Here is a 27641-nt window from a genome sequence, read left to right on the forward strand (position 1 = left end):
CAGCTAGTTTCTTTTTTTCTCTACAGAGATAAAAACAAAAAGCTAAAAGCTACTGCAGATGCTGGAAATCCAAAACAAAAACAGAATTACCTGGAAAAACTCAGCAGGTCTGGCAGCATCGGTGGAGAAGAAATCAGTTAACGTTTCGAGTCTTCATGCCGAAGGGTCTGAATGGCCTCTCCCTGCACCGGAACTTTTCTATGGTTCTGTGACATGAGGACTGCATGATACCAAGAGGATTACTTCATAATCACCATATAGAGACACATATATAGTCACATCAGCTTTAGTGCCCAATACTGCCTCGTTTTCTTCCTCTTGTTAAAATGATAAAAACATGTACCGCTTTGGTACAGCACATAAATTAAACAACGTGATGTCTTCATAAATTTATGTTTTGCTGTAAAGAATGAGGTCGGTTTTGGAATCGTGCTGTTTGATCCCCTTTTCCCCGCTCTTTACTCATCCCCACCTGGTCCATTGCAGAGTGACAGTTCTCCCGTTCACAGGGGCGTGTTGGATTTTACCATTTACAATCACACACAGGAGGCTAAAGCGCCCTGTGGTCCATCTTATTCTTCATACGCTTACGCTGTTGCCCAACAACAGACAAACATATTGTTAACGGCGTCCGCAAAGGGAACTCGGAAAGGCAAATAAAAGTAACTCCCATCTTCAGCGGACGAGACGGCGGAGGGTGTGGGTCGAGATCCCCTCATCCCCGCCAATAGTGCTGTTGGAGTTTTGGGGCAGAGATTTCTTCGGAAGTTTTGAACGGAGCATCTGGGCCTCTTTGACTGGGGGAGCTCGTGGGGGGGTCGGTGCGGGAAGATTTGTAAGCGAGATCGACTTTGCGAGATGTCCGGTGAAGCGAGGCAGAGGAAGAGAAACGTCGCTGCCAGCAAGCAAAGCGACGGAGTGAGAGAGCAGGCTGCGAAAGGGAAGGTGTCGGAAGATCAGGAGCCGGAGGGCGGGCGGTGTTGCCGGCCGCTCGGCGTGAGGAATGCGCTGTGTTTGCTCTCGCTGCTCGCCAGCGCGGCACTCGCTGGGTAAGGGAAAGGCGGCCGAAAGTGGCGGCTCGCCGCCTTTTGTCTCCTCCGTCCTCGTAAAGTCATCATTGTGGCCCAACCCCCCCCTCCCCCCGGGTGCTTAACTGTCAGGTTTAATGCTTCGGAAGAATTATTTTATCCCAGATGTTGAAGGATCTGAAAAGATCATTTTTTTTAAAAAAAAGTTTTGAAGAATTTAATCACCAACTCGAGGATCTGGATGAGAGTGTAAAATTTAACCAGACTGACAGCTCAAACGAGCTGAAAGTATTTTTAAATCCGTTCTGTGTGTTCTTTAAAAAAATACAGCCAAGAATATGGACTGTGATTTACCAACGATTTAGCGGAATTGAGCTCGAGATAGGTTTTATCAGGCGGCTTATGTCGTCCAATTTAGTGTGGGAGCCACAAGAGAAATCGGATATTTTTTTCATTAAAGTCCTGTCCCCAAAACACCTCGAATGATGAAACATAAGTAGAATCCAGTTTTTTTTTTGGGGGGGGGCGGGGTGTGCTAAAGACGGCAAAATATTTGTAAACGCCCCAGAATCATCTGTCATCTTCCCAGAAAGGACCTCGAAGCAGATTTGTGGACGTGGCCATGTTCAACCCGTTGTTGCCAGGTTGACGCCTTGGACCGCACGGAATGTGAACCCCGTGTTCCATCAACTCGGATATCCAAGCAAAATACTGCAGATGCTGAAAATCTGAAATAAAAACAAAATGTTGGAAAAACTCAGCAGGTCTGGGAGATAACAGAGTTAACGTTTCAAGTGCATATGATTCTTCAGGGCTAAAGAGAAGTAGAAATGTGATGGATTTAATACTGTTTGAGAGAGCCCACCCTCTCTTAAAATAGAAGGTCAGGGATAGGTGGGAGCTAAGGAGAAAGTTGACAAACATGTCATGGACAAAGGGAATGTTAATGGTAGTGTTAAAGAATAAAGAAAGTGCTGATAGTGACATAAAGGTAAAATAGCAGAATGTGTTATTAGCAGACCAAGGGTCAATGCTCTGTGAAAGCAAACCATAGGAACAAGTGACAGATGGCCCCGTGGGAGGGTTAAGGGGAAGAAAATTAAAAATTGGATTAAAAAGGGGTGAAGATGGAGGAGAGAGTTCATGGTCTGAAGTTGTTGAACTTAATATTTAAGTCCGGAAGGCTGTAAAGTGCCTAATCGGATGATGAGGTGCTGTTCCTCTAGCTTGAGTTGGGCTTCACTGGAACATTGCAGCAGGCCAAGGATGGACATGTGGACATGAGAGCAGGTTGGTGTGTTGAACTGGCAAGCGACAAGAAGGTCTGGGTCATGCTTGCGGACAGATGGAAGGTGTTCCGCAAAGCGGCCACCCAGTCTGCATTTGGTCTCCCCAGTGTAAAGGAGACCACGTTGGGAGCAGCGAATACAGTAGACCAAATTGAAGGAGGTGCAAGTGAAGCACTGCTTCACCTGAAAGGAGTGTTTAGGGCCTTGGATGGTGAGGAGGTAAAGGGCAGGTGTTGCAGCTTCTGCAGTTGCTTGGGAAGGTGCCATGGGAGGGGGATGAGGAGTTGGTGGTGATGGAGGAATGGACCAAAGTGTCCCGGAGGCAACGGTCCCTACGGAATGAGGTGAAGATGTGTTTGGTGGTGGCATCATGCTGGGGTTGGAGGAAATGGTGGAGGATGATCTTTTGAATGTGGAGGCTGGTGGGGTGAAAAGTGAGGACAAGGGGGACATTATTGTGGTTCTGGGAGGGAGGGGAAGGGGTGAGGGCAGAGGTGCAGAGATGGGATGGACACAGATGAGGGCCCTGTCAAACACAGTGGGGGAGACCCTCAGTTAAGGAAAAAGTAAACATGTCAGAAGCACCGTTTTGGAAGGTAGCATCATTGGAACATCACGTAAACTCTACTTTTGCCAGAGTTGAGCTGACGAAGGAACTTTGGATGGATACATTTCAGAAACGTGTTTTGCAATGCTTTCCATGCTTTAATTGAACATCTGCATACTTTTCTCACACTTCTACAGCCTGTATATCTGTTGCAAGTCACGCTTTGAAACCGGTACCTGCGTAATTAGATTGTGAGAGTAGCCAACAAGAAGCTTTTCTTTCAGCTCTGCATCATTCTCAGGCCAGGGAAGATGGAGTCATTCCCATTCTACTGGTGTCCAGTGTCTTGATACAAGAAGTACTGTGGATCCTGAAAATCTGAAATAAAAAACAGAAAATGCTGGAAATACACAACAGGTCAGACAGTATCTGTGGAGAGAGAAGCAGAGTTAACCTTTTAGGCTAGTGACCCTTTTTTTTAACTACATTACCTTTATTTCTCTGTCCCCACATGCTGCCAGAACTGATAAGTATTTCGGTGTTCGTCTGGATTCCTTTTTTCCCATGACAATCATGAGATGATGGAGTAGACTACTCACCTAAAAAGTTCCTACACAGTTACTGGGTGCCTTGAAAGTGGCTTCCTTGCCAAGGTTGGAATTATACTGCAGCACATTGAAAGCTGAAGTATTGGCTGACGACTTCCTCAAAGTGACTAGCCAAAATGTAATGCACTTTTAGGTCAGCAATGCCACTTCCTAGGTGTATGGCAATTTTTTTTATGGCAATGTTTTTCTTGTTCAGTGAAAAAATTCGAGAGGTGAGGAGCTGGCAGTATAATGTGCTGCTAGCTGCTTGTATTTCCCTTAGTCGTACCAATGTAAAACTGATAGTTTATACCTTGAATGTTTTAAAAATGTAATCACCCAGATGTTTTTAATGATTGGCCTTTAGCTGCTGTCGGCTGGGAGCTGCAGGTTCAGAATTGTGAATAAGTTCAGTATTGTGAAACTTGTCAATTTTTTTTTTGCAGGCTCATGTACCAGCAGTCAGCTAAGTTTGCTGAGGTGGAACAAAAGTACCAGCAACTGTACATGAGATCTGTAGCTGCCCAGGCCCTAGAAGATGAAATAAGCAAAGTTTCAAAAAAGGTAAATGCAATCAAGCACCTGCTGCCAAAAGTTTAGCAAAAAAGTGCATAGTAGACTAAACATGAATTCTTTTTAAAATTTGCTTACAGTTAGTTAAGAGACTCAATATTCACTGTGAGTACAGTGGATCTGACCCTGTGTTGGTAAACCAAAATTCCTGACATCAAATCCCGACAAATTGTGAAATTGAATTTGATACATCTGCTAATTTGTGGGCTTGAATCAGAAGTGTTATGACATGGCAGATGATATGTGCCAGGCAGACCAAATCCACAAGGGAAACTTGGTCACGCTATCAGAACAGTTTTGCAATTTGTATTTATTACGAGAAGATATGTGCACTGAATTCAGAAGTAATAAGTCCACCAAGACTTTTGGAGAGTTTGAAAATTAAATTAAAATATTATTAACAAAATGTAAAAGATTTCAAATACATACATAAGACTACAATTACTTACCACGATAATAACTCCTAAAATTCCTAATTAACCTGACCCCCAGTTACACCCCCTTTGGGGCAACAGTTCAAAATAGATTTTAGATTTAAAACAGACCAGCAAGTTAACACACTTGGCAGTGGAATTCCAAATGGCTTTTCCCCAATTTCAGTTTTGTTACATAGCAGACTCATGCACAGATGGCTGAAGACTTCATTAAGGCAATTTCACACACTCATATTAGATCTTACATGGCCTTTTTCTACATAGCCTTTCATTCTCCTTTATATACGTTTCTCTCTTAATATATAAATTCTATTGTTTCATGTGTCTTTGAAACTGTATCTTCCTCATAACATAAAAACATTCATGTTGCCAATATTGTCAGTAACCTTTGGGAAAAATAAACACACTCCTTAGCCCTGCTTCTCTGGCTAGTTGTAAACAAACTAAGATCCCTTTGAAAACCATATAATCCCTTCATTTATATAAAAATGCAAATTCCCATCACACCTTACATGCTAAGCCAGCATCCATGTTTACTCATCAGCATGTCAAGCACCTAGCTCCTTTTGATGATTAAAAGCTTGCAGTCTACTTGACCCCAAATGGAATTAAATCGTACAGACAGACCAACTATACTTACCCCCATAAACTTACTTCACAATAAACCAGAAAAATATGATGAAAATTATTTTACTTTCATCACAGAAGTCAACACAATAGTTTCAGGATTGTTGTAATGGTCTTTTAAGGAACAAGATTTACCATCCCTACCTGACTCCAGTTCCACAATTTGTGCTTTACACGTGATATACTCTAAAGCAGTTCCATCAATATAGAAGAAATCTACTGCCCTTTTGTGGCATTTAAGGCTGGGCAATGGACATGGCCTTGCTTGTGTAGCCTACACCCACTGAACAAATTAAGGAAATGAGTGAAGAAGCCCATAAATAATCCTGCTGATTAAGACTTTATTTCTGTTTCTACAAAGCATGAATACTATTGTTTAAATTCAATTTTAGTTTAGGTGCTTTGCTATTGTTATAATTTTTCCAAGAAGTGAGACCATTTCTCTTTATTAATAATATCTTGAAGAACGATAAATTCCTTTATATATTCTAAGCAGAGAAGACTTGCATTTTCATCATACCTTTTTCTGCCTCCCAGAGTTAGCTCAAAACACATCTCCAATAAATTACTTTCAAGTTCAATGATTGCTGTTTGTGCAAAATGGCTGCCAGATTCATTACTAAAGATCCACAAACAAAATACATTTGGCATCAAATAATTACAACTAAGGCAGCTTTGAATTCTTTTTAAAGGTGATTCATTTGAGATAGTATCTTTGCTACACATTTCACTTTTTATGTTTGTTTAATTGAATTTGTAAAACAACTTTATAATTCGATACAATAGAATGCAAGGTGTATAGCCTAGCTGTAATTTTGTATAGTTGTTTACGTGATTATAAAGGATGAAGCCATGACTTCCTGGTGCCTAAAGATATGAAAAAATATTGCACAAAAAGGAGTTAGTTCAATCGAACCTTTCTCCCGAATAATCCATATACAGCTCTGACATTGCCTTAGCCTCTCTCAGACTAACAACTTGCTGATAGAGGTGAATAACTAGTAGGCAAGTTTCCTAAACTATCATGAAATATGTGCCTGATCGCAAAGAATTAAAATGAAAATTTGAGTAGAAGTTATGTTGTGACTGATGCAGTTGATAAAGTGGAGTTATTTAAAAATCCCAGAGGGAAACTTTAAACAACTGTCATAACCTATAATTTTAAGTGTTATGTTTGAAATGCAAATCTAAACTCTGGAATCAGACCACTAGTTCTCGAGGTTTTACATTAAACTAAGTGAAACATTTTTATTAATTTACACAGGTTAAAATATATACACATGGCTACAAATGACTACTATCATAGCTTTTAACAAATTCCCAAACTAATCTCCATTAAGGCAACAGCAGCCCATAGACTTAACCAAACACCAGGCAAAGTATTTTCACCTTACGAATTCAAAATGAGGTTCCTTTCACTGTGGAGCCAGTTGGAGGATTGCAGCTGCCTTCTGATCTTACTTTGCCTCTGCCTGTACACCTGAAAACTACTGAAGTTATACCTACCACCACTTATTGAATTCAAATTTTCATTGTATCACCAGTCTCTTTGAACTTTACCTTTTAACAATGAAACCCCTTTCATAGTACCAATTTTATTAGTAATATGGCATGGTATCTGTTCAAAAGGCATCAAGTTTTCACCCCACTTCTTGAATGCTCTATTCAAAAAATGCAAATGCATGCTATCTCTCTGTTTATATCTCAAACTAGTACATCAATTCACCCAGACTAGCTGTCTTTAATCCAATTAAGACATACATGCAGACAAAACCTCTATTTTAAAGAAAAATATTTTCCAAAATATTATATATGTTAATAGCTTCATGATGTCCCCCTCCTTATCAAAAAATGAATTCTAAAAGACAGCTTCTCATATTATCTCCTATACTTATTACATGATTATATTACCAGATGCATGCATTAACATAACAATACATATATACAAGTCCTTGGTATCAACAGAAATCACTCCAGCTCAGTGTCCATGTTTTTAAAAAAATGTCCCAATTTCCTTTAAGCATCAAACTCTTCAAAATGCATCTGCGAACGGATTTTCTCTTCCAGCAATATGTATAATATGTAGATTAAATGGATGCAACAAAAGTCTCCATCAGAAAAGCCTTGCACTTTTGTCACAAAATTTGTCCAAAAACTTCAAAGGATTATGGTCTGTATAAATGATTGTTCCTGATGGATTGTTTGCAACATAAATTTCAAAATGCTGCAATGCTAACACCAAACTCAAAGTCTCTTTTTTGACCATTGAATATCTTCTCTGTTGTACATTCAGTTTCCTTGAAAAATACCCTCTTGGTTTTTCAATTCCAGTGTCGTCATCTTGTAACAGTACAGCCCCAATGCCTATATCGCTTGTGTCAACGGCCAACTTGAATTGCTTGGCATAATTGGGTACTGCCAAAACTGGTGTCATAGTTAATACAGTTTTCAAACTATCAAATGCCTTCTGACACTCCAGTGTCCATTGAAACTTCTTGTTTTTTAATAGTTCAGTCAGTGAAGCAACCACTTGGCTAAAATTTGGTACAAGTTTCTGGTAAAAGCCACTCATGCCCAGAAATCTCAAACTTCTTGTTTTGTTGGAGACACTGGGAAATCTACAATAGCCTTGACTTTCGCATCTCTCGGAGCCACTTTACCATGTCCAATGGCATGGCCTAGATACACTTTTGCAAATTCACTTTTAGCCAAGTTTAGCACCAAATTAGCTTCTTGTAGCCGAGTAAATAATTCTTCCAGATGCGATAAATGCTCCCCCTACGTCTGACTGAAAACAATTAGATCATCAATATAAACCGCACAATTGTTTAGACTTACAATTACTTTGTTTGTCAGTCTTTGAAATGTCGCAGGTTCATTCTTCATACCTAATGGCATGACTTTAATCTAATATAGTCCACTTGGCATTACAAAAGCTGATATCTCCTTTGCTCTCTCCAACAATGGTACCTGCCAATATCCTTCTAGCAAATCAATTTTTGTGATAAATTTTGATTTGTCCCACCTCAATACAATCCTCCAACCGTGGTATGGGATATGAATCCACTTTTGTCACTGCATTCACCTTTCAATGGTCCACACACAGTCTTTGTGCTCCATATGGTTTCGGTATCAGTACAACAGGCGAACTCCAGTTACTGCAACTAGACTCAATGATATCATTTTGAAGTATGAAATCAATTTCTTTTTGTACTTGTGATAACTTTGCCGGATTTAATCTATAAGGTTGTTGCCTCACTGAAGATTATATTCTATACATACGTCATGTAAAGCTAAATGTGTCTTTCCCAACTTATTTCCACAAATAGGCTTGTGTGACTGCAATAACTTTTCCAAATCACTTTGACACTTGCTTGGAAGGTAATTCAATATTGCATTTAAATTTTCAAGCATCCCCTCATTATCCAATTTGATTAGAGGAAAATCAATTTCAGAGTCCTGCACTACTTCTACCTCTTTCTCATCATCCACCATCACTAACATCTCTTTTTGTTCCTCTTCCCTGTCAAAGTACTTTTTAATCATATTTACATGACACACCCTCCGCTTCTTTCTTCTATCTGGAATATTTATTAAATAATTTACTTCACTCAATTTCTTTTCAATCCTATAAGGCCCACTAAATCTTGCATTTAAGGAATCCCTTAGTACTGGTACCTAAACTAATACTTGCTCTCCAGAAACAAAGCTGTGAATTTTAGTCGTCTTATCAGCTTTCATTTTCATCACTTGCTGTGATTTTCCTGTTACTTGACGTATATGACAGGTTCTACAGAATTTGACTACATCCCTATGCAATCCTGGCCAAAAAAATACCTCTGTACCTTTTCCTCTGTTTTCATAATTCCTAAATGTCCCTCCATTGGAATTTCATGAGCAATCCTCAGAATCTCATTTCTATAACCTAATGGGATAACAATCTGATGCACCTCCCTCCAACTTTCATTTGCTGAGATGTAATCCAATCTCCATTTTCTCATTGATATATTCCCTCAAAGATAATAACATACTGGAATACATTTTGCTTCGGTTTCTGAAAAGCTTTCTGATATAACTGTTTTAATTGCAAATCATTTTTTTGTAACTTCACTAACTTCTTTGAGTTAAACACATCAACTGAACCGTCCTGCATTCCTTCCTCCTGAACAGTGTTATCAAATACAAATACCAGCTAACTGGATTTCAACACCACCTTCTTGTCTTTGAACTGCCTGCTTATCTTGTTTATTTTGTTCTTCCCGATGGGCCTTTGATCTTGTTATAACACAATCAGGAAACGATCCAAGATGTTCCTTCCGTAGCGCTTCTGTTGAAAACACTTCTACAGGCTGCTCAACTACCATAGGCATCACTCACATTTGCGATCCAGCTATATCATTACCCAGAATAAATTGAACCCCATGCAGTGGGCAATTTTTCCACCACCCCAACGATAACTTCACCTGTCTTCCATTTGCTCTTTAAATTTACCTTCCACAATGGAATAGATTTAGCATCTCCATGAACCCCACTTATTATTACCATCTCCTGCAATGCTACTTCTGAACAACAAATATCACTATCCCAGAACATTAAAGATTGACTGGCCCTTGTTTCTCTTAATATTTTAACATCCTTACCTACTCCACCCTGTACACATGGAAAGACTTTCCCTTCACATACAAAGTATTTAAACATTTCTGTGACCTGCTCCCCAGAATTCTCTTGAGTAAACTGTGAACACATTCCCACTTCTTTATCTTTCACTGATTTTCCCTGTTTCATCTGCACACAAACCATTGGTTTCTCCTGTGGCTGAACCTCAGAACCTACAGTACTTTTACTTACAGAGCTTTTCTGTACCCTAATAATTCCAACAGATTTGTCCTGCAATTTCCAACACACTGACTTCGTGTGTCCCTCTTTATTACATTGAGAGCACCTCAATTTTTGAATGTCATTTCTGCCTTCAGCACCTTCCTTTTTATTCTGAGAAAAAACTTCGTGGGAACTTCCAGCTACTCCTTCTATTCCCTGACTACCTACCTTCCTTTCACTTTCCCACTTTTTATCCTTTTCCAATTTGAAATAGTGATGGAAAAAAGATTTAGCTCTATGAACTAACTCATGATCATCAGCTATCTCTGCTTGTCTTACAGAATCAACCCTCTGTTCCTCCACATGAGTTCTCACTACTGAAGGGATTGAATCTTTAAATTCTTCCAAAAGAATGACTTCCCTAAGAGCTGCAAATGTTGTTTCTATTTTTAACGCCCGCATCCACCAATTCCTAACCAATCGAGGAATTAGAAATATAATTTATCCCGGCACAGCCCCCAATTGTTATGACCAATGCAGTTGGTAAAGTGGAGTTATTTAAAAATCCCAGAGGGAACCTTTAAACAACTGTCATAATCAATAATTTTAAGTGTTATGTTTGAGATGCGACTCTAAACTCTGGAATTAGACCACTAGTTCTCGAGGTATTATATTAAACTAAGTGAAACATTTTATTGATTTACACAGGTTAAAATATATATGCACATGGCTACAAATTACTACGACCATAACTTTTAACAAATTCCCAAACAAACCTCCATTAAGGTAACAACAACCGATAGACTTAACCAAAACACCAGGCAAAGCATTTTCACCTTACGAATTCAAAATGAGGTTCCTTTCACTGTGGAGCCAGTTGGAGGATTGCAGCTGCCTTTTAATCTTACATTGCCTCTGCCTGTACACCTGAAAACTACTGAAGTTATACCTACCACCACTGATTGAATTCAAATTCTCATTGTATCATCAGTCTCTTTGAACTTTACCTTTTAACAATGAAACCCCTTTCATCGTACCAATTTTATTAGTAATATAAACATATTGCTTGGTATCTGTTAGAAAGACGTCAAGTTTTCACCCCACCTGAATGCTGTAGTCAAAAAATGCAAATGCACGCCATGATTCTGTTTACACCTCAAACTAGTCCATATGAAAGCACCCAGATTAGCTGTCTTTAATTCCATTAAGTCATACCCGCAAACTAACCCTCTATTTTAAAAGAAAAATATTTTCCAAAATATTATATACATTAATAGCTTTATGACAGTTAAATGTTAAAGTTGATATTATTCAGCCCTGCCAATTAGCCTTGCCATTTTCCCATTAAGATTTAAGACCCACTATTTATGTCCATAATCTTTGAACTCTTCAGTTTTGGAAGCATTTCCCAGAACTTTCACAGTGATTTGACTGATCTGTTGCCATAACTTTGATGGGAACCTTGGAGAAGTGGTGTAAGAAGTGGTGCAGTAATGCTGTTTCTGCAGGGTTTTTGACAAGGTTAGAGTGGGAGTTTAGGAAAGTTAAGCAGAAATTCTGCTCTCAGATTTTCCTCCATTTCTTTTGCAAAAGAGGTAATCAAAACAGCATTAATCACTTGACAAGGGTCTATTGCACATACCAGTTCATCTGTAGTGACCAAAGAGACTTCTGCTGGATAGTTTTGTCAGTTCATGTTGCTGGCAAGTATATTTTACCCTTTGGCAATGCATTTCTCGAATCTGGGTCAATATTGAAACTTCTGAAATGGACTGGTACAATTAAGAAACCTGATCAGTAGTGTGGAGTTGTAAAAGATCTATCTAATCTCCAGCCCTACTTCAGTGTAATTAATTTTATACTTCTGTTTTGAAAATGTGCTGTAATGGGTGAAAGCAAGCACACTCCTCCCTTCGATATAAACGTAGACAGGGAAAATTTCTTCTATTCACCTGGAATAAGATCAGATAATTGGCACTCCATTTATCAGAAAAGCCACCTGGAGCAATCCACACATCTTGAAAAAAGTCTTTGCTTCATTGCTGATAAAGACTTGGGCGAGAATTTTTTCGGGTTCCCTTGATCTGCGGCTGTAACTTTGGAAGATATATGGAGACTCCAGATGGATGTGTAAATGTTGTTTCTGCTGAAGCCATGGCAAGCAATTAGGAGAACCTATTAGAAACTTCACAGTGATGAATACTTGAAGAGATGTGCTAAGCACTTGGCCCCATGAAGGCAAATCTTCTCTGCTCCACTTGAGTTAGTCTAATGAATTTGCCCATAATGTCTTTTGCTGTTTCATTCACTTGTAATACTTACCTTATTCACCTTTAGGTTTAGGAATAGTCACTGTTTAATAAAAGGCTCCACTCCATGTGCCACAACTCCTGCTTTATTCTTTATGGTGTGGTGCATATTTTCCCAGAAGCTAATTCTTCGACTAAGGCTTATAAAAGATTAGTATCTTGTTGAGCATCCAGCAATAGCTAAAACCAATGACCTAAAACTGTTTCAAGCCATAAGTAACAAAAAAAATGAATACAACAGTTTTGAGTCTTTTTGACTTTTATTGTGCATATATTGCAAGATTATTCTCATGCAGAAGGCAGGGAATTTATCCGTGATTTTTGATCAGAGGGGAATGGGCCCAGTGGTATCTGCAGTACCTCATGTCGAGAGATTCTTTCTGGTTAAAAGAAATTGATGATTCACCAACCATATCTGAAAACTGTTGATTGACAGATATATTTCTGATTTTCATATCACACTTAAAAAAGGAAATAAAGTAGAAATAAAATAGCAAGCTTTTTACATGTGTATATATAAAGCATAATTTTCTTTATCAATGTATAATCTACAAATATAACCCTTTCATGCAGCAAGAAGGATGAGACACTTATTCATCAAAAGTTAGTTGATGCAGATAGAGATACAAAGTAGTTTTACATAGAATAAAGTTCCTTCTACTCTGCCCTGAAAATGTGCTGCAACCTTAGAGGAGGAGCAGTCACTTATCGATTTCCAGCATCCACTATCTTGTAGCCTGTCTAAGTGAGTTTGCCAATTTGATGCCAATAAATGTTTGTAAGTGGGCCACTGCCTTTTAGGAACTACATATGAAACTGTCCAAACCCGTTCTGTAATGGACCTCTACAGCTAGCAGACAGAGGAGGCTTTTGCTCCATTGGTCTGGGCTGAATTCAATCTGAGGTCACAATTGAAAGATCAGTACCCTCATACACGGCACCATGTTAATACCTATTTTGTTTTTGTAGTGTAAAATTAATGTTATAGTGATAAAGCTAACCATAACCTCTTGCTAATATACTATTACAGTAACTATATTACTGGAACATTAGTGTTTGTGTAAGCCTAATAGTGCCTGAGTTGGAATCTTCAAAAATGACAGGTCAGGGAATCTGGAACATTGCACACACCATTGCAGGTTGTTTTTCCTCTCATCACAGTGGTTTAATGAATGGACTTCTGTGGCCTAATGAATGGGCTTTAATCACATGATTGGAGGCTGGCACCAAAAACATAAACGCTGTGTCCCTTCCTGCACTCAAGCACAACTGCGTTTGCCCCTCCCTGTTCTCCTACCACCTACTTGAGGGCCTCTGCTGTTGTGGAAGCTGACCCAAACTGGAGTTCCAAACACTGATGAACTGCCTCTGGAGGGCCAATGGATGCCCTCAGTTCACTGGAAATTAAGATAAGGCCCTATTTCTGATATCCCTGGCTTCTGCTGTGCACTCTGAGCGTGCTGCCCATTCTGAGCCCTACAATAAGCCTAAACAAATTTCTAGGACAATGTCTTAAATACAATTTTTTTTTAAAAAAAAGAGGTATGCAGGTTAGCAAGAAGTGTATTTACCATTTATTTTAGAACGAAATTGGTCAAACTTTTATTGCTGATTAAGTAGATCTGCCCCTGTTTTGTGTTGTGGATACAGCTGGAATCATCAGAAGAAGTCCTGCAGAAAGCACTGTCATCTAGTTCGGTCATGAACCTCTTTGAACAGGAGATGTCAGAACTCCGTAGCAGTATGACTAGCTTACAGAATAAAGAACAGACAATAGCAAGAAAAATGCAGAATGTCAATAAGAACTTCCAAAATATTTCAGACACCTGGAAACAAAGCTTAAATGAAATAAACAGTGAGATTGCAAACTTGAAGTCAGAGTCAAAGAACATGCATAACAAAATATCATCAGAAATTAATACAGTTGAACAAGGTGTAAAGGATCTCACTGAAAAGATGGAAGATTTAGAAGTGAGCACCATAAGAAATACAAAGGCAATCAAGCGACAAGAGGAGGAGGATTTAGGTGGCCTTGAGAAGCAAGCAAACTGGAATACAAGAACCATTGAGAGATTAGTTGAACAACAGATCAATTTGATTTCAAAGGATAGAGAGTTAGTAGAAAAACTGACTGAGTATGAACCTAAACTTAAAGAATGTCAAGAGCATCTTCCCTCAATTGATGATGGTGTCCATTCCATCCTTAAGGTATCCAGTGATCTCCTTAACACTGAAAAGAAAATGGATGTCATGACTGTCCAGATACTTAACTTGGAGGATAATATGCTAAAAGTCATAACTGAGATATTAGATATAAAAAAAGAGCTGGAACTGTTACTGTCTGATAATACCATTTAAAAGCCAATAAATAACCTGAATACCATGAAAGTTGCTGCAATGGGACATAATAGAACTATGAGAAAGAAGGCAAGAGTCCTGAAGAAGCATTCTACAATTAAATGCTCCATTAAACTGCGTGCACAAGTGTAATTGAACAGTGATATGCAAGAGGCACAGTTTGATACATTCTAGCTTTGCTTTTGGGGAAAGCAAAGTTCCCTTGGTGCAAACGTAATCATCTGCATCAAGTGCTGGTTATTCTGTTTCAACTGCTGGTAAAAGAAATGACAGGACATTTCCGACTTCTGCAAGATAAGCATCATCAGTAATGGCGCAACGCAGAAGATTGCATTGGATTAATGCAAAAAAACTTTATAGATGCTGAAAATTAGAGTCTTTGATGAGCTTTTAAAAGGTCACTGGTGAATTAAGATTTTGAGTTGATCTAACATACACCAACGGTTTAATATTTTTCTCACTCGATATGTAATTAAGGTGATTTACAATGATTTAGAATCAACATAATTAACACTTTTTCACGCACAGCATTTTAACTAAAATTAAACGAAAGTGCAAATTGCTGTGTTGGCTCAGTTCCAAGGTGAGAGTTGAGGAAACATTACAATTTGTAATTTTCTAAAATAAAAATCATAATATTTGTTTTCTGCCATTGTTCACAGAATAGATACATTAATAATTTTACGTCAGTGATGACGTCTCCACTGAATGAAACATTGGCGGCAATTTGAAGGATATGTGTTTGTTGTGATAAGCAACTCGTGTGTGCAATTGCATCCATGCCTTTTAGAGAAATTCAAGTATAGTGAGCTGTGAGGGGTGACCTTAGATTAACTATTTAATATAATTGGAAAAGTTCAATTAAAAGGCAGATCAGAAGCACGAAGTTAACTTAATCCTTCAGGGATTGAGGCTGGAATCTTCCAAACTTTTAAAATTCTCTGACGTCGGGGCATTTTCCAAGTCTGACCCAGTTCGTATCTGCGATGTGCTTTATGGTACAATGTTAGGGGTGGCAGCCAAACAACAGGCCGCCTCCATATTTGCCGCCCAATTAGGGAAGGTTGATTGGGGGTTTCTGAGGTGAGAGCTCAGGCCAGCGCTTCCCACTTCAAGGGAGGCCAGCAGCTCCCACTGAGGCCCAAGCAGTAGTAGTGTCAGGGGAGCTCTGTAGCCACCAGCAGCAACAGAGGAGTGGCTGAGGCACGAGCCCCATGGCAACTAGAGACATCTGTCTTCACAAATTCCACGCTCAACAGCAAGGCTGTGTGATGAAGAGCAGCAGCCTTGCCATTTTCTGCTGGTATCAGTTAAATTGCAATCCACCTCACACTGTGCAGCTGCCTCCTTCTATGGGGTGTGGACACAGCCGGGGGGGGCCACAACATTGCTGAATGTTTTCCAAGTCTTGCTGCATATGGACATGGACTGCCAATATCTGAGGAGTTGCAAATGATGCAATCATCAGCAAACATCCCCACTTCTGACCTTATGATGGAGAGAAGTTCATTGATGAAGCAGCCAAACATGGTTGGGCCCAGGACACTACTCGCACTGTCCATATTCTGTGAATGAATATATAAAAAGTGTAAGAAAATAAATATATATTACAATAGAAGACCATAGGAGCTCTAAATTAAGATGGAATTAATTTTTAAAAAGAGAAATGTACGACAGTAAGTCAGAGAAAGCATATAGGAAACTTTCATCAGGAACTGCGGTATTCCACAATTATATGCAATAACCTGTTGTCCTATGCAGTAAATAATGGCATCCTATTCTGTGTATATACCAAATGGCGTGGTGACTTTGTGTTTATAAGAGACATATTCTAAATAACCACTATGTAACAATTATTCCATTCAGCAAACCCTAAGCAAGCATTGAATTTGAATTGAATTTGCATAACACATTTGCAAAAACAGGTCACATTAACACTATAGCTATTGTACAGTTTTTGCAACTTTTAATAGTACATTTCAGCCCGTTTAGAAACACAACCTATGTCCTGTAAAGCTTCTACAAGTCAGTTGTGTCTGTCAAAATACAAACTCATTCTAGATTGATTACTTGAAGAATTGTTATTTCTTTTAATTATGTATGATACTGCCACAACTATTACTCAAAACATTAACCAAGCATAACAGTCTACAGAAGTTTATACAGAAATTTTCATCTGGGTTTCACAGGACTCCATTCTGTTGTCACTGTACCACATGCTCACACCGAGCATTGGAACAATTTTTTTAGCTGAGACCAAAGCAAAATTTGAAATCCCCTTTTGAGAAATCAAAAGGAACCCAACCATCTCATTACCTGTTTTCTCCAAATATTTATTGAAATATAAAGGACATCTAATGGAAATTACTTCCTCTTTAAACACAACTACCCCAAATAGAGAGCATCTTCAGTACCTTCAGGCTCATTTCTGCAACAAGCTCAAATTATGCAGCATGAGCATGTGGATGCTGTGCAGGTGCAAAGTACAGAAGGGCTCCCTGATCAGAAGGGACAGGAGTGTGGAGAGGGTGCAGTGCTCCAAACAGCAGCCAAAGACTGTCAAATTCATCATTCTATGTCAGACAATTAAAAATACCTCCCTTTTATTTACACCAACATTCAATGATTACTTCCATTGTTTTTTTTTGATATTATATCAAGGCAAACGGCTAAGTAGGTCTCTAAGTACACCGCCATGTAGAATAATGGATTACCTTTTTCAAAGTCAAGTTATTTTATGATAATAAAATTGAAGTAGAATTACTTTAGAAGCCAGAAATATCAATCCGCTTTCACCATTGGAAAACTAGAATGAATCTTCATATTCAAATCCTGTTCAGTGGATTTACTGATTATGACTTCAGATACTCTCAATACTGATCGCAAGCAGACGTAGAGTTGTAGGTACAATCGGCAATACAATTGTATTGAGGAGGAGCTGAACCAGAGCAAGTCTTGGTCACAGAACAAAGTCCAGGCAAAAAAAATAAACAGGTGGTGGGGGGCGGGGGAGGATCTACAGTGGATTCCTACAGGCCCTGACCCCAAATTCCCAATCCTACATGCCACCATGATTATTATTGCATTGAAGGATATTCTACATCCTATACTCAATCCCTGCACCATGCTACAGAGTTGGAATTGCAGAATTTCAGTTGCAGGAACTCCCACATTAAACACAGCCTATAGACTCAAATTGTGAGAGGCTTCAGCATTTAATCAAGTTACCATGGGGAGCCAATGAAAAGTCAGCAAAAGTGAGGCTTTAGCAGAAAGCTCAGAGGAATTATACAGCTTTTCCCTTAGGTGAAGAAAGTCCCTTTCTACATTGAGAGAAGAAATATAATAGAAAAATGAAAATAACTTGGTGAGATTCTCCACTGGGATTACAGTTATAAAAGTATATTTGTCATAGCCAGCCATGTAATACAAGCACTATCTTCACTCATAAGGTTAAGCTTAGTCCATTTAGGAGAGTGCAGCATTTGTGGAAATATTTCTTGCCCCAACATATTACAAATTAATAACATTTGTTTCTTCCACATGGGACATGGAATTAATGTGAGAATCACCACTACTTTCACACAAACCATCAACAATTGAAAACTGAGAAAACCATGAACTGGCTTTGCACATGTCGGTAACACCACTAAGGACTCTGTGTTCCAGTTTCCTGTCTGTACAGGATGAGCAATTAAACTCTTTCTGTGCTTCACTCTAAACCCTGATTTGATTGTAATTTTCTTACTCCCAATCTCTGCACTCTTTACTGAATAAGTGGACTCATTCAACCATTCACTCTTGTACTTATTGAACCCAAGTAAAACAAGCCACCTGAGCTTCCTGCAATAACCATGCATATTCTTCTACAACCACTTAACCAGCGATGTAATGTCAAAATGCTCACTACAAACCATTCTGGGGAAGAAGTGGCCATACGGGAGGAAAAAAATAGACTTCTGCTAAAAGGTAAATTTATTTTTCATGAAATTGCTTGAAGGAGAATCTGAAGGAGGAAGTTGTTTAATTTGATTCGTCTTCCCAGTAGTGAAGAAGACCTATATAGCTGGCTTTTGACTTTGTCACTTGTGATATACACTGCCCTTGATTGGGGGTTTAAATATTATGCTTAATTTCTTTTTCATTCTACATGTCAGGTTGCTGGCTATGAAATGTCCTGTATTTCTGTTAGTTTGAAAGCCATGTATAACCTGTTGTGTCAGATATGTTCCAGCAAGGGACAACTACACCCATTAAAATTGAAATCAGTGGAAATTAACTATTCATAGAGTAGTAATGGACCATTTCTATTGATTGAAGGTACCTGAAATACACCTCATTGTCATGTGAGAAAATATGATGCTCCTAGAGCAGTTTTCTAAAAGTGCCTTGTTCTTGTTCATGTGCTGTATTATTTATAACAATATTACAGGAGAAATAGCACATCTTGTGGCAGGGTCTTTTTGTGCCATTTTCTCACTCAACAGTCCTGAAAGCAACCAGACCACTTTCTATTTGTAAGCTTATTAAAGACATTGATAGTTATTTCAGCTATGATGCACCTACTGTACTCAGCAGATCTCTGCAGCACTCTCACACTCAGCTTGGACAGACAAAATAATCAACAAATGCCACAGATTTTTCAAAAAGCTAAAACAGTTTAACAAATTTCTTTCCAAAATTAGGTGCAATTATAAAACTGCAAACTATTAGAGCATTAAAAAACGGGGATGGGAAACCAACCTGCTTGCAGGAGGTGGGTTGTCAATTTAAGTAATATAATGAGGCCGTGTGCCTTATATTCAACCACCATTCTAAATTTGATGTTGGCTGGCTGAGTTTTCTGTGCCTCAGGAAATCAGGTGGCTAAAGAGAGGCAAGGACTGTTGGATTCAGGAGACAAGTGTCTTTCCACTTACCTGCTGGATCCAGATTATTGGCTATGCCAATGCCCCACAATCGGACACCTCCAATCCTTCCAACCTCTCACCTCCCCTCTCCCCACCAACCCTTTCAATCTTGCCTCCAGCACCTGTCGTGTGTGTTATGAAGATAAAGAAAGCACCAATCACTCATAAGGGGTTGTGCGTCCATTTATTAATTCTAGGCACATGTAAACATATATACATGGATAGAAAGCTTAAGGACATCAGAGCTGCAGAGTTGTGCGTGCTGTCTGCTCTGGGCTGAAGTGAAATTGAGGCTGGATCACATGACACACTTCCCTGAAAGCAATGGCATTCTGCTATCCCTTAAAGGCATATTACAACACCACCCCTTCCCCATCCTGATCTGGCCTACATTCTCTTCCACAAGGCTTTGGATTTCCCCCTCTACACTCACCAAAGATCCTTCCGTATGCCCCTCTCTCTGGCCTCCAATGTGGCCTGTAATCTTTCCTGACCCTGGCCTGCCTCTAGCCTCCAATCACCCCTAATCCAGCCTACAATCTGTTTCCGGATTTTGGTCTTCCACCACCGCCTTCCCCATCTTCCCCCTGCATGCCTCACCGATCACCCAGGCTCTGCATTCCCTTAGCCGTCCCTCCCTACTCTTCACTTCCCTGTTGCAGCCTGGTACCAGATCCCGACCTGCCTGTCGTCCAGCCAGCCTCTCAACCTGGCTGCTATGGCTGGCAAACGGAGACAAAAAGTGGTCATCAGGGCCTGCTGTTAAATTCAGCGGGATTTGAGGGAAACCCATTTTTCCAGGCTTCCCAACTTCAAAGTCACACCAACCCCTTCCCAACCGCTGAGTTAACATCCTTGATTCTGACATTGGGATGATCTGGAATTAAGTAGGGGTATAGAAGTGTCTCATGTTTTTCTACTCATACTCCTGCTTTCATGATCTATTTTCTTTCCTGCTCTTTCCCTTTGTTCCGGTCCTGTTTAAGTGCTGCTCAGTTCTACAATTTTTCAGTTTGAATGTTACAACCCCAAATGTTCACTTGTCTCTTCTCTCCACAGACGCTATTGACCTGCTTTTTGTTTCCAGCACTTCCTGTTTTTGTACCTTTTTAAACATTATTTTGAAAGAATGCTGTTAGTAGCATTTTCACACCCATATAAGAGATCACAAAGTTCTCAGAACATAACAGATTGTGATGTTTTAAGCTTAACACAAGCTTAATTTTGCGGTGCACATTTTCTTCTTTTTCATTCATTCTCAGGCACTGGCAAGGCTTGCATTTATTATCCCTAGTTACCCGGACTGATTGGCTTGCTAGGCCACTTCAAAGGGCAGTTAAGAGGTAGCCACAATGGTGTGCGACTGGAGTCACATATAGCCCAGACTGGGTAAGGATGATAGGTTTCCTTCCCTAAAAGACATTTGTGAATCAGTTGGGTTTTTACAACAATTCAACAGCTTCACGGTCACTTTAATTGAAACCAGCTTTTATTTCCATATTTTTTCTTAAACTGTATTCAAATTCTTAAAAATGCCATGATGGGATTTGAACTCACGTTCTTTGGATTTAGATTATTAGTCCAGGCTTCTAGATTACCAGTCCAGCAATATTGTTAATTGATTCCAAAATCAGCAGCAATATATGCACTGAATATTTCCCGTTGATGTCTCAATAGGAAATGTAGTTATGGTAATTGCAAAGAAAACACTAAAATCAAATTACCTTTATAGTTTCTCCCTTTGAGGCAACTTTGGACCTTATTTGAATCTTCCTTGATGGGAACCTGATGTACGATCGAATCCAGATTCTACCCGTCCATGACGGCGCATTATAGGAGCATTGAATTATATTCTCTTCATTTAATCTTTCTCTTAGAAAGTGTTCTTATGATATTTAGCTTGAGTTGCGAATCCTGATGCCATTTGGCTCATACTTCCACAATTACCTTTATGGACCATATGGTCCATTGAGCCTCGCCCACCATTCAATACAATCATGGTAAATCTTGGGCTTCAACACCACTTTCCTGCCTGCTCCCCATATCCCTTTGAGGCATGTAAGCAGCATAACAATAATGAAGAAAATAATGGCACTTAAAGAGTAACAACTCCCTAGGGCCAGATGGTTTTCATCCTAAGATTTAAAGGAAGTACGAACATTGCAGCTGTCCTAACTATAATCTTCCAAAAGTTTTCTTGATATGGTAACTGTTCCTTTAGATTGGAAAATTGAACCTGTTGCTTTGCTATTCAAGTGAGAGAGAGAAAACCATGGAACTATAACCCTGTAAGCCTAATATTGTTATCAGGAAATTGCTAGAGTCTATAATTAAGGATGGGATGATAGAACATGGAATTGAGGGAAAATTATTGACCAGGTTAAGAAATTGGCTGAGTGGCAGGAGACAGAGTTAGGAGAATGGATAAACACTGTAATTGGCAGGATGTGACCAGTGGCGTCCAACCAGGGTCTGTGTTGTGCCACAACTATTCACTGTATTTATTAATGATATAGATGGCGGGATAGAAAATAATCAGGTTTGCCAATGACACAATGATAATGTCATTGTAGGTAGTGCAGATGGAATCATAAAATTGCAAAGAGATATTCATAGATTAGCTAGATGGGCAAAACTATAGATAAATGGATCTCAACGAAGGCAAATGTGCTGTCATCCACTTTGGACCTAAAAAGGATAGATCAGATTACTTTCTAAGAGCTAGAAACAGTGGAGGTGCTAAGAGACTCAGGCGTCCATCCACATTAATCATTAAAATATTATGAAGAGCTACAGAAAATAATCAGAAAGGCAAATAGAATGCTGGGCTTGAAAGTTAAAGGGCTAGAATACAAGGGAATAGAAGTTATGCTACAGCTGTATAAAGCCATAGTTGGACCAAACCTGGGGTACTGTGATCAGTTCTGGGCACTGCATCTTAAGAAGGGTGTATTGGCCATGAAAGGAATGCAGCGTACGTTTACGAGGACAATACCTGGACTCCAAGGAGAGATTACAGAAACTAGAGTTGTTTTTCCTACAATTTAGAAGATTAAGGGTGATTTGATCAAAGTTTTCAAGATATTAAGAGAAACAGATAGAGAGAAACCATTTCAGTTGGTTAGTTACTTTAGGAATAGGTGCCATATGCCAAACATTCGAGTCAGACCTTTCAGAAGTGCAATCTGAAAATACTCCTACACACAAAAGGTGGTAAAAGTTTGGAACTCTCTTCCACAAATGGCAATTGATGTTAGATCAATTGTTAATTTTAAATCTAAGATTGATAGATTTTTGTTAATTGAAGTAATTAAGGAATATGGAGTAAAAGTGGGTATATGGAGTTAGGTCAGAGATCAGCCATGATTTCATTGAATTGTGAAACAGGCGTGAGGAACTAAATGCCTACGCCTGTTTCTATGTCACATTTTGTCCCTTGCTTAGCCCTTCAGCACTTCTTCCGACTGCTACCTGATGCAGAGTGCTGCAGCAATGTAACAAAATTGAAAATACAAGGAGAAGCTAAGGTGTTGGAATAAAACAGTTAGAAATGCAAAACAAAAACAAAAATACCTGGAAAAACTCAGCAGGTCTGGCAGCATCTGCGGAGAGGAGCACAGTTAACGTTTCGAGTCCGAATGACCCTTCAACAGAACTGAGTAAAAATAGAAGAGAGGTGAAATATAAACTGGTTTAAGGGTGGGGTGGGACAAGTAGAGCTGGGTAGAGAGCCAGTGATAGGTGGAGATGAAAGCAATAAAGGTGAACAAGGCAAAAGAGAGATACGAAAATGCAAGTTACTACCTGGATTAAAAAATACACAATAACCAAGCCAAGAATGCACAACTGTTTTGATTATTTGTAATGTGAGGTTTGTTGACATTCTGTAACCTAAGGACATTATGACCTAAAACAGGATCCATTGTGATGTAAATTTACCTAAAATATAGTTAAGCATAACAATTGGTTTGTTTAGAATTTTATACACAGCTGGTTTTATGGACAGCATTGTGTAGCTTTATACTGAGATTTTATTTGAGTAAATGTATAATTAACAATTCATCTGTAATAGAATGATTCCTGTTTTAATGCCAGACAAAAATGCTTTGAGTCGGTAATTCCATATTAATGATGGCACATTGTGTAAGTAACAATTCACAAAGGCAGCTGTAGAGTAAGATAAGTTTTGATATCTAATTATTTGGCAGTAGTATACTATTTGTATAACTTAAATGTGTGTTAGCTTGGCACAGATAGCCCTCTCATCTTGAAGAATCAGAGTCCAGAGTTTACATAGGATTACATAAGGTATATGGCATAGAAACAGACCATTCAACCCAACCAGTCCATACCGCTGTATATGCTCCACTTGAGCCTCCTCCCATTTTTCCTCATCTAAATCTATCATCCTAACCCTCTATGCCCTTCTCCCTCATATGCTTGTCTAACTTTGCCTTAAATGCATCTATGCTATTCACTTCAGCCACTCCCTGTGGTAGTTAATTCTACATTCTCTTTGGCTAAAGAAGTTTCTGCTGAATTCACTATTGGATTTCTTGGTGACTATCTTATATTATGGTTATGGTTTTCCCCACAAGAGGAAACATTTTCTTTAAATCCACTCTATCAAAACCTTACAAAATTTTGAATACCTCTGTTAAACCATCGCTCAGCCTTCTTATTTCAAGAGAAAAGAGACCCAGCCTGTCAACCCTTTCCTGTTGTGTATACCCACACATTTCTGGCATTATCATTATAAATCTTTTCTGCATCCTCTCCAGTGCTTCTAAATACTTTTTATTATGTGGCGACCAGAACTGCAAGTGTGATCCAACCAAGGTTTGATACAGGTTCAGCAATACTTCCCTATTTTTCAATTCTATCGCTCTAAAAATTGTCGAGTGAAAATAGTCGAGTACTTGGCTTGCTTTTTTTATGGGCTTGTTAACCTGTGGCGAAACTTTAGTGATCGGTGTATTTGTGCTCCGAGATCCCTTTGTTCCCCTATCCCACCTAGATTTGCACCTTACAAATAAGAATTTACCTCCCTATTCTTCCTGGTAAAATATACTACCTCAGATTTACCTGTATTGAACTTCACTTGCCAATTATTTGCTCATTTTGCAAGTCTATTAATGTCCTCTTGTAATTTGTTGCAGTCCTCCTCACTGTTGAATATCCTCTCCAAGTTGGTGTCATCTGCATGTTTAGAAATTGTGATTTTGATTCCAAAGTCCAAATTGTTAATGTAAGTTGTGAACAGCGTCATCCCAGTTCTAATCCTTATGGAACACCACTTTCCACCTTCTGCCATTCTGAATAACCATCCTTTACTCCCAGTCTCTGCTTCTGTCTTGAAGGCAACTAGCAATCCATTTTGCCACTTGTCCCCTGATTCTGCATTCCCTGAACTTAAATCATTAGTCTATCATGGAGCAACTTATCGAAGGTCTTTTGAAAATCCAGATAAATTACAAGAACTGCTCTACCATTATCTCCTTTCTTAACTCTTCAAAAAACTCAATAAGGTTGGTCAAGCAAAATGTTTCCTTTTGAAATTCATGCTGACCATTCATTATTTTATTTTTTGTTTCTACAAGTTCTTCTATTCTCTCCTTTAATCAAGATTCAATTATTTTTCCCAACAGTGATGTTAAGCTGATTGGTCTATAATTCCCTGAGCAAGTTTTGTCCCCCTTAAATATAGGAATCACATTAGCTGAGTGCATAATCTAGGCTGACACTCCAGTACAACAGAGATGCTGCATTGTCCTTCAGATGCGATAACATGCGAGTGCTTGCACTTGTGATTAAGATGGTTTTTAAATATCCCATGGCAGTATTTGTGGAAGAGCAAGGTGTTCTCTCAGCCAATATTTCTCCATCAACCAACATAGACTAAAAACAGATTAACTGGTCATTTATTTCATTACTGTTTATGGGAACTTGTGGGCAAAATGGATGACATCATTGCTGCGTTTTTTAAATTCATTCATGGGATGTGGGCATCACTGCCTAAGCCAGCATTTATTGCCCATCCCTAATTGCCCTTGTTCAGAGGGCATTTAAGAGTCAACCAAATTGTTGTGGGCCTGGAGTCACACATAGGCCAGACCAGGTAAGGATGGCAGATTTCCTTCCCTAACGGACATTAGTGAACCAAATGCGTTTTTATAACAATCGACAATGGTTTCATGGTCATCATCAGACTTTTAATTCCAGATTTTGATTGAATTTAATTCTCACCAATCTGCCAGAGCATTACCCAGGGTCTCTGGAATGCTAGCCAGTGACAATACCACTATGCTACCACCTCCCCGTCTGACATTATAACAGTCGATACATTTCAAAGTAGTTAATTGTTTATGAACATATTTTGAGATATTCTTGAAAAATGTGATAAGATGTTCTATAATTATTAGTTCTTATATAATAAAGGAACAAATACTCAAAATAAGTGAATTTTCAGTTTTATTTTTGCTGTACCATAACTGAAGCAGTTTGTTTCTCTGTCTATGTAGTGTGAAAGTGCACAAGAAATTACGAGCAAACTTAAAGACCATTCATTGCTGAAGCAAGTAGAGTACCTGCAGATGGAAATCATGAAAATGAAGATATGGTCATCCAGCATCACAGAGAAAAGAAATGAGTTGGATGAAAAGCTAGTTTCTCTTTCTGATACCATTGAAAGGATAGACAAGAATACAGTTCAAATATCAAGTGATGTCACCACAAAACTTTCTGGTGTCAGAACTGACATTCGGCGGATATCTGGTCTGGATTCAGATATTAGTTTGCTGAAAGATTCTTTGCATGAACTGGAAAAGAAGGTGACTAATATAGAGAAGACTGCCATTCACAACATAGGAAACTTAATTGCAACCAGTGTTGAAAGAGTCACCCAACTTAAGAATTTGATATCTGGAAATACAGAAAGAATTGAGTCACTACAGAAGAAGTTGACGGAATTTAAGGCTGAAGATACTAAACTTTCAGACAGACTTTTAAGTCTGGAAAATAGTCGAGCTAAACTTATTAAAGCAATTATGTTTGCCAATGACCTTAAACCTAAAGTTTACAGCCTCAGAAAGGGTTTCTCTCTCCTCGAGCCACAAGTGAATGATCTCATTGGAAGGATTGGTCAAATTTCTTCAGATTTACTGAAAAGAAATGAGGAAATTGCCAACTTAAGGAAAGAATTAGCTAACTACACTGTAAATGCAAATGACAATAATGGTGCAAAAGATCGACGAAGTCAGGTCACTACTGTGGGTCAGTGATCATAGATTTTTCTTACAACAAGATAAGAAATTGGAGATTTTAAGTACAATTATCTAAAGTTGTCAATCTGATTTGCCGTTTTGTCAAGGTTCTTTTTTTTTCTATTATTACTGGAGTTGTGTTGCAGTATGGCGAGCATTGTGTTACAAAATATTTAATCCTCTTTCTTATATGATGCTGATAAACTCACAGATGCGGGAAACGCAAACAAGTGACATTTCCTCGGATGGAAGCAGGGGTTGGAATTCACATAACGCAATATACTTTTAGAACAAATTATGTTTCTTTTTAAAAATAAAATGTTTTATGTTGTATTGCTACAAGTATTTCATTGATGCTGCAGTATCATTGAGTAATAAAGATTTACTTGAAGAATTTTACCAGGTATGCTTAGAAGTACATTTAAAATATACATGTGTATAATAGCAGAAAGATAATAAGTAATGACCCTGAAACAGAACCATGACATCCTAGCATAACACTTAATGTATTCATCTGAAATTCCTCTTTCCATTATTCAAACAGAAATTTTAATACAACTGTGTTGGCTAAACAACTAAAACTGCAGTGAGAGAAATTTCAGACAATATGTCCAGCGTTTGTACACTTGTATTCCATAATGCAATCCCTTTGCCAATGCTTTCGTCGATGATTTTTTTTAGCATACTTTCTTTATCTTACTTGGATTGTTCAGCATCATTCACCATTCAAGTAAAGCAACCCAGCTGAACTGGAGGTGCATAAGCATGGTGGAGGCTGATATCGTTTTCAGCTTACTCTTGTGGTGGAGTGCCTGATATTGTTTAGTATTTCCTCAGAATAATGTGGTTGAGCTTGGGAACTCAACAGATGAAAGACACTGGAATATTTGGTTCTGTAG

The 27641-nt window shown here is 38.8% G+C and overlaps 1 protein-coding gene across 2 annotated transcripts; it reads left to right on the forward strand.

Moving 5' to 3' along the window:
- Positions 1-538: 538 nt before the first annotated feature.
- On the forward strand, positions 539-27075 carry ikbip (IKBKB interacting protein). 2 transcript variants are annotated; one of them, XM_078553430.1, is made up of 3 exons: positions 539-1049; positions 3898-4015; positions 26002-27075. In XM_078553430.1, the coding sequence occupies exons 1-3, from the start codon at positions 859-861 to the stop codon at positions 26758-26760; spliced, it is 1068 nt and encodes a 355-aa protein (XP_078409556.1). In that variant the 5' UTR covers positions 539-858; the 3' UTR covers positions 26761-27075. The 2 variants fall into 2 exon arrangements, with proteins under 2 accessions (XP_078409556.1, XP_078409558.1); XM_078553432.1 differs by lacking the exon at positions 26002-27075 and adding an exon at positions 13863-16636 and having other exon boundaries at positions 652-1049.
- The last annotated feature ends 566 nt before the right edge of the window (positions 27076-27641 follow it).

Source organism: Cetorhinus maximus, chromosome 12 (genome assembly GCF_964194155.1).
Source record: "Cetorhinus maximus chromosome 12, sCetMax3.hap1.1, whole genome shotgun sequence".
Lineage (NCBI taxonomy): Eukaryota > Metazoa > Chordata > Chondrichthyes > Lamniformes > Cetorhinidae > Cetorhinus > Cetorhinus maximus.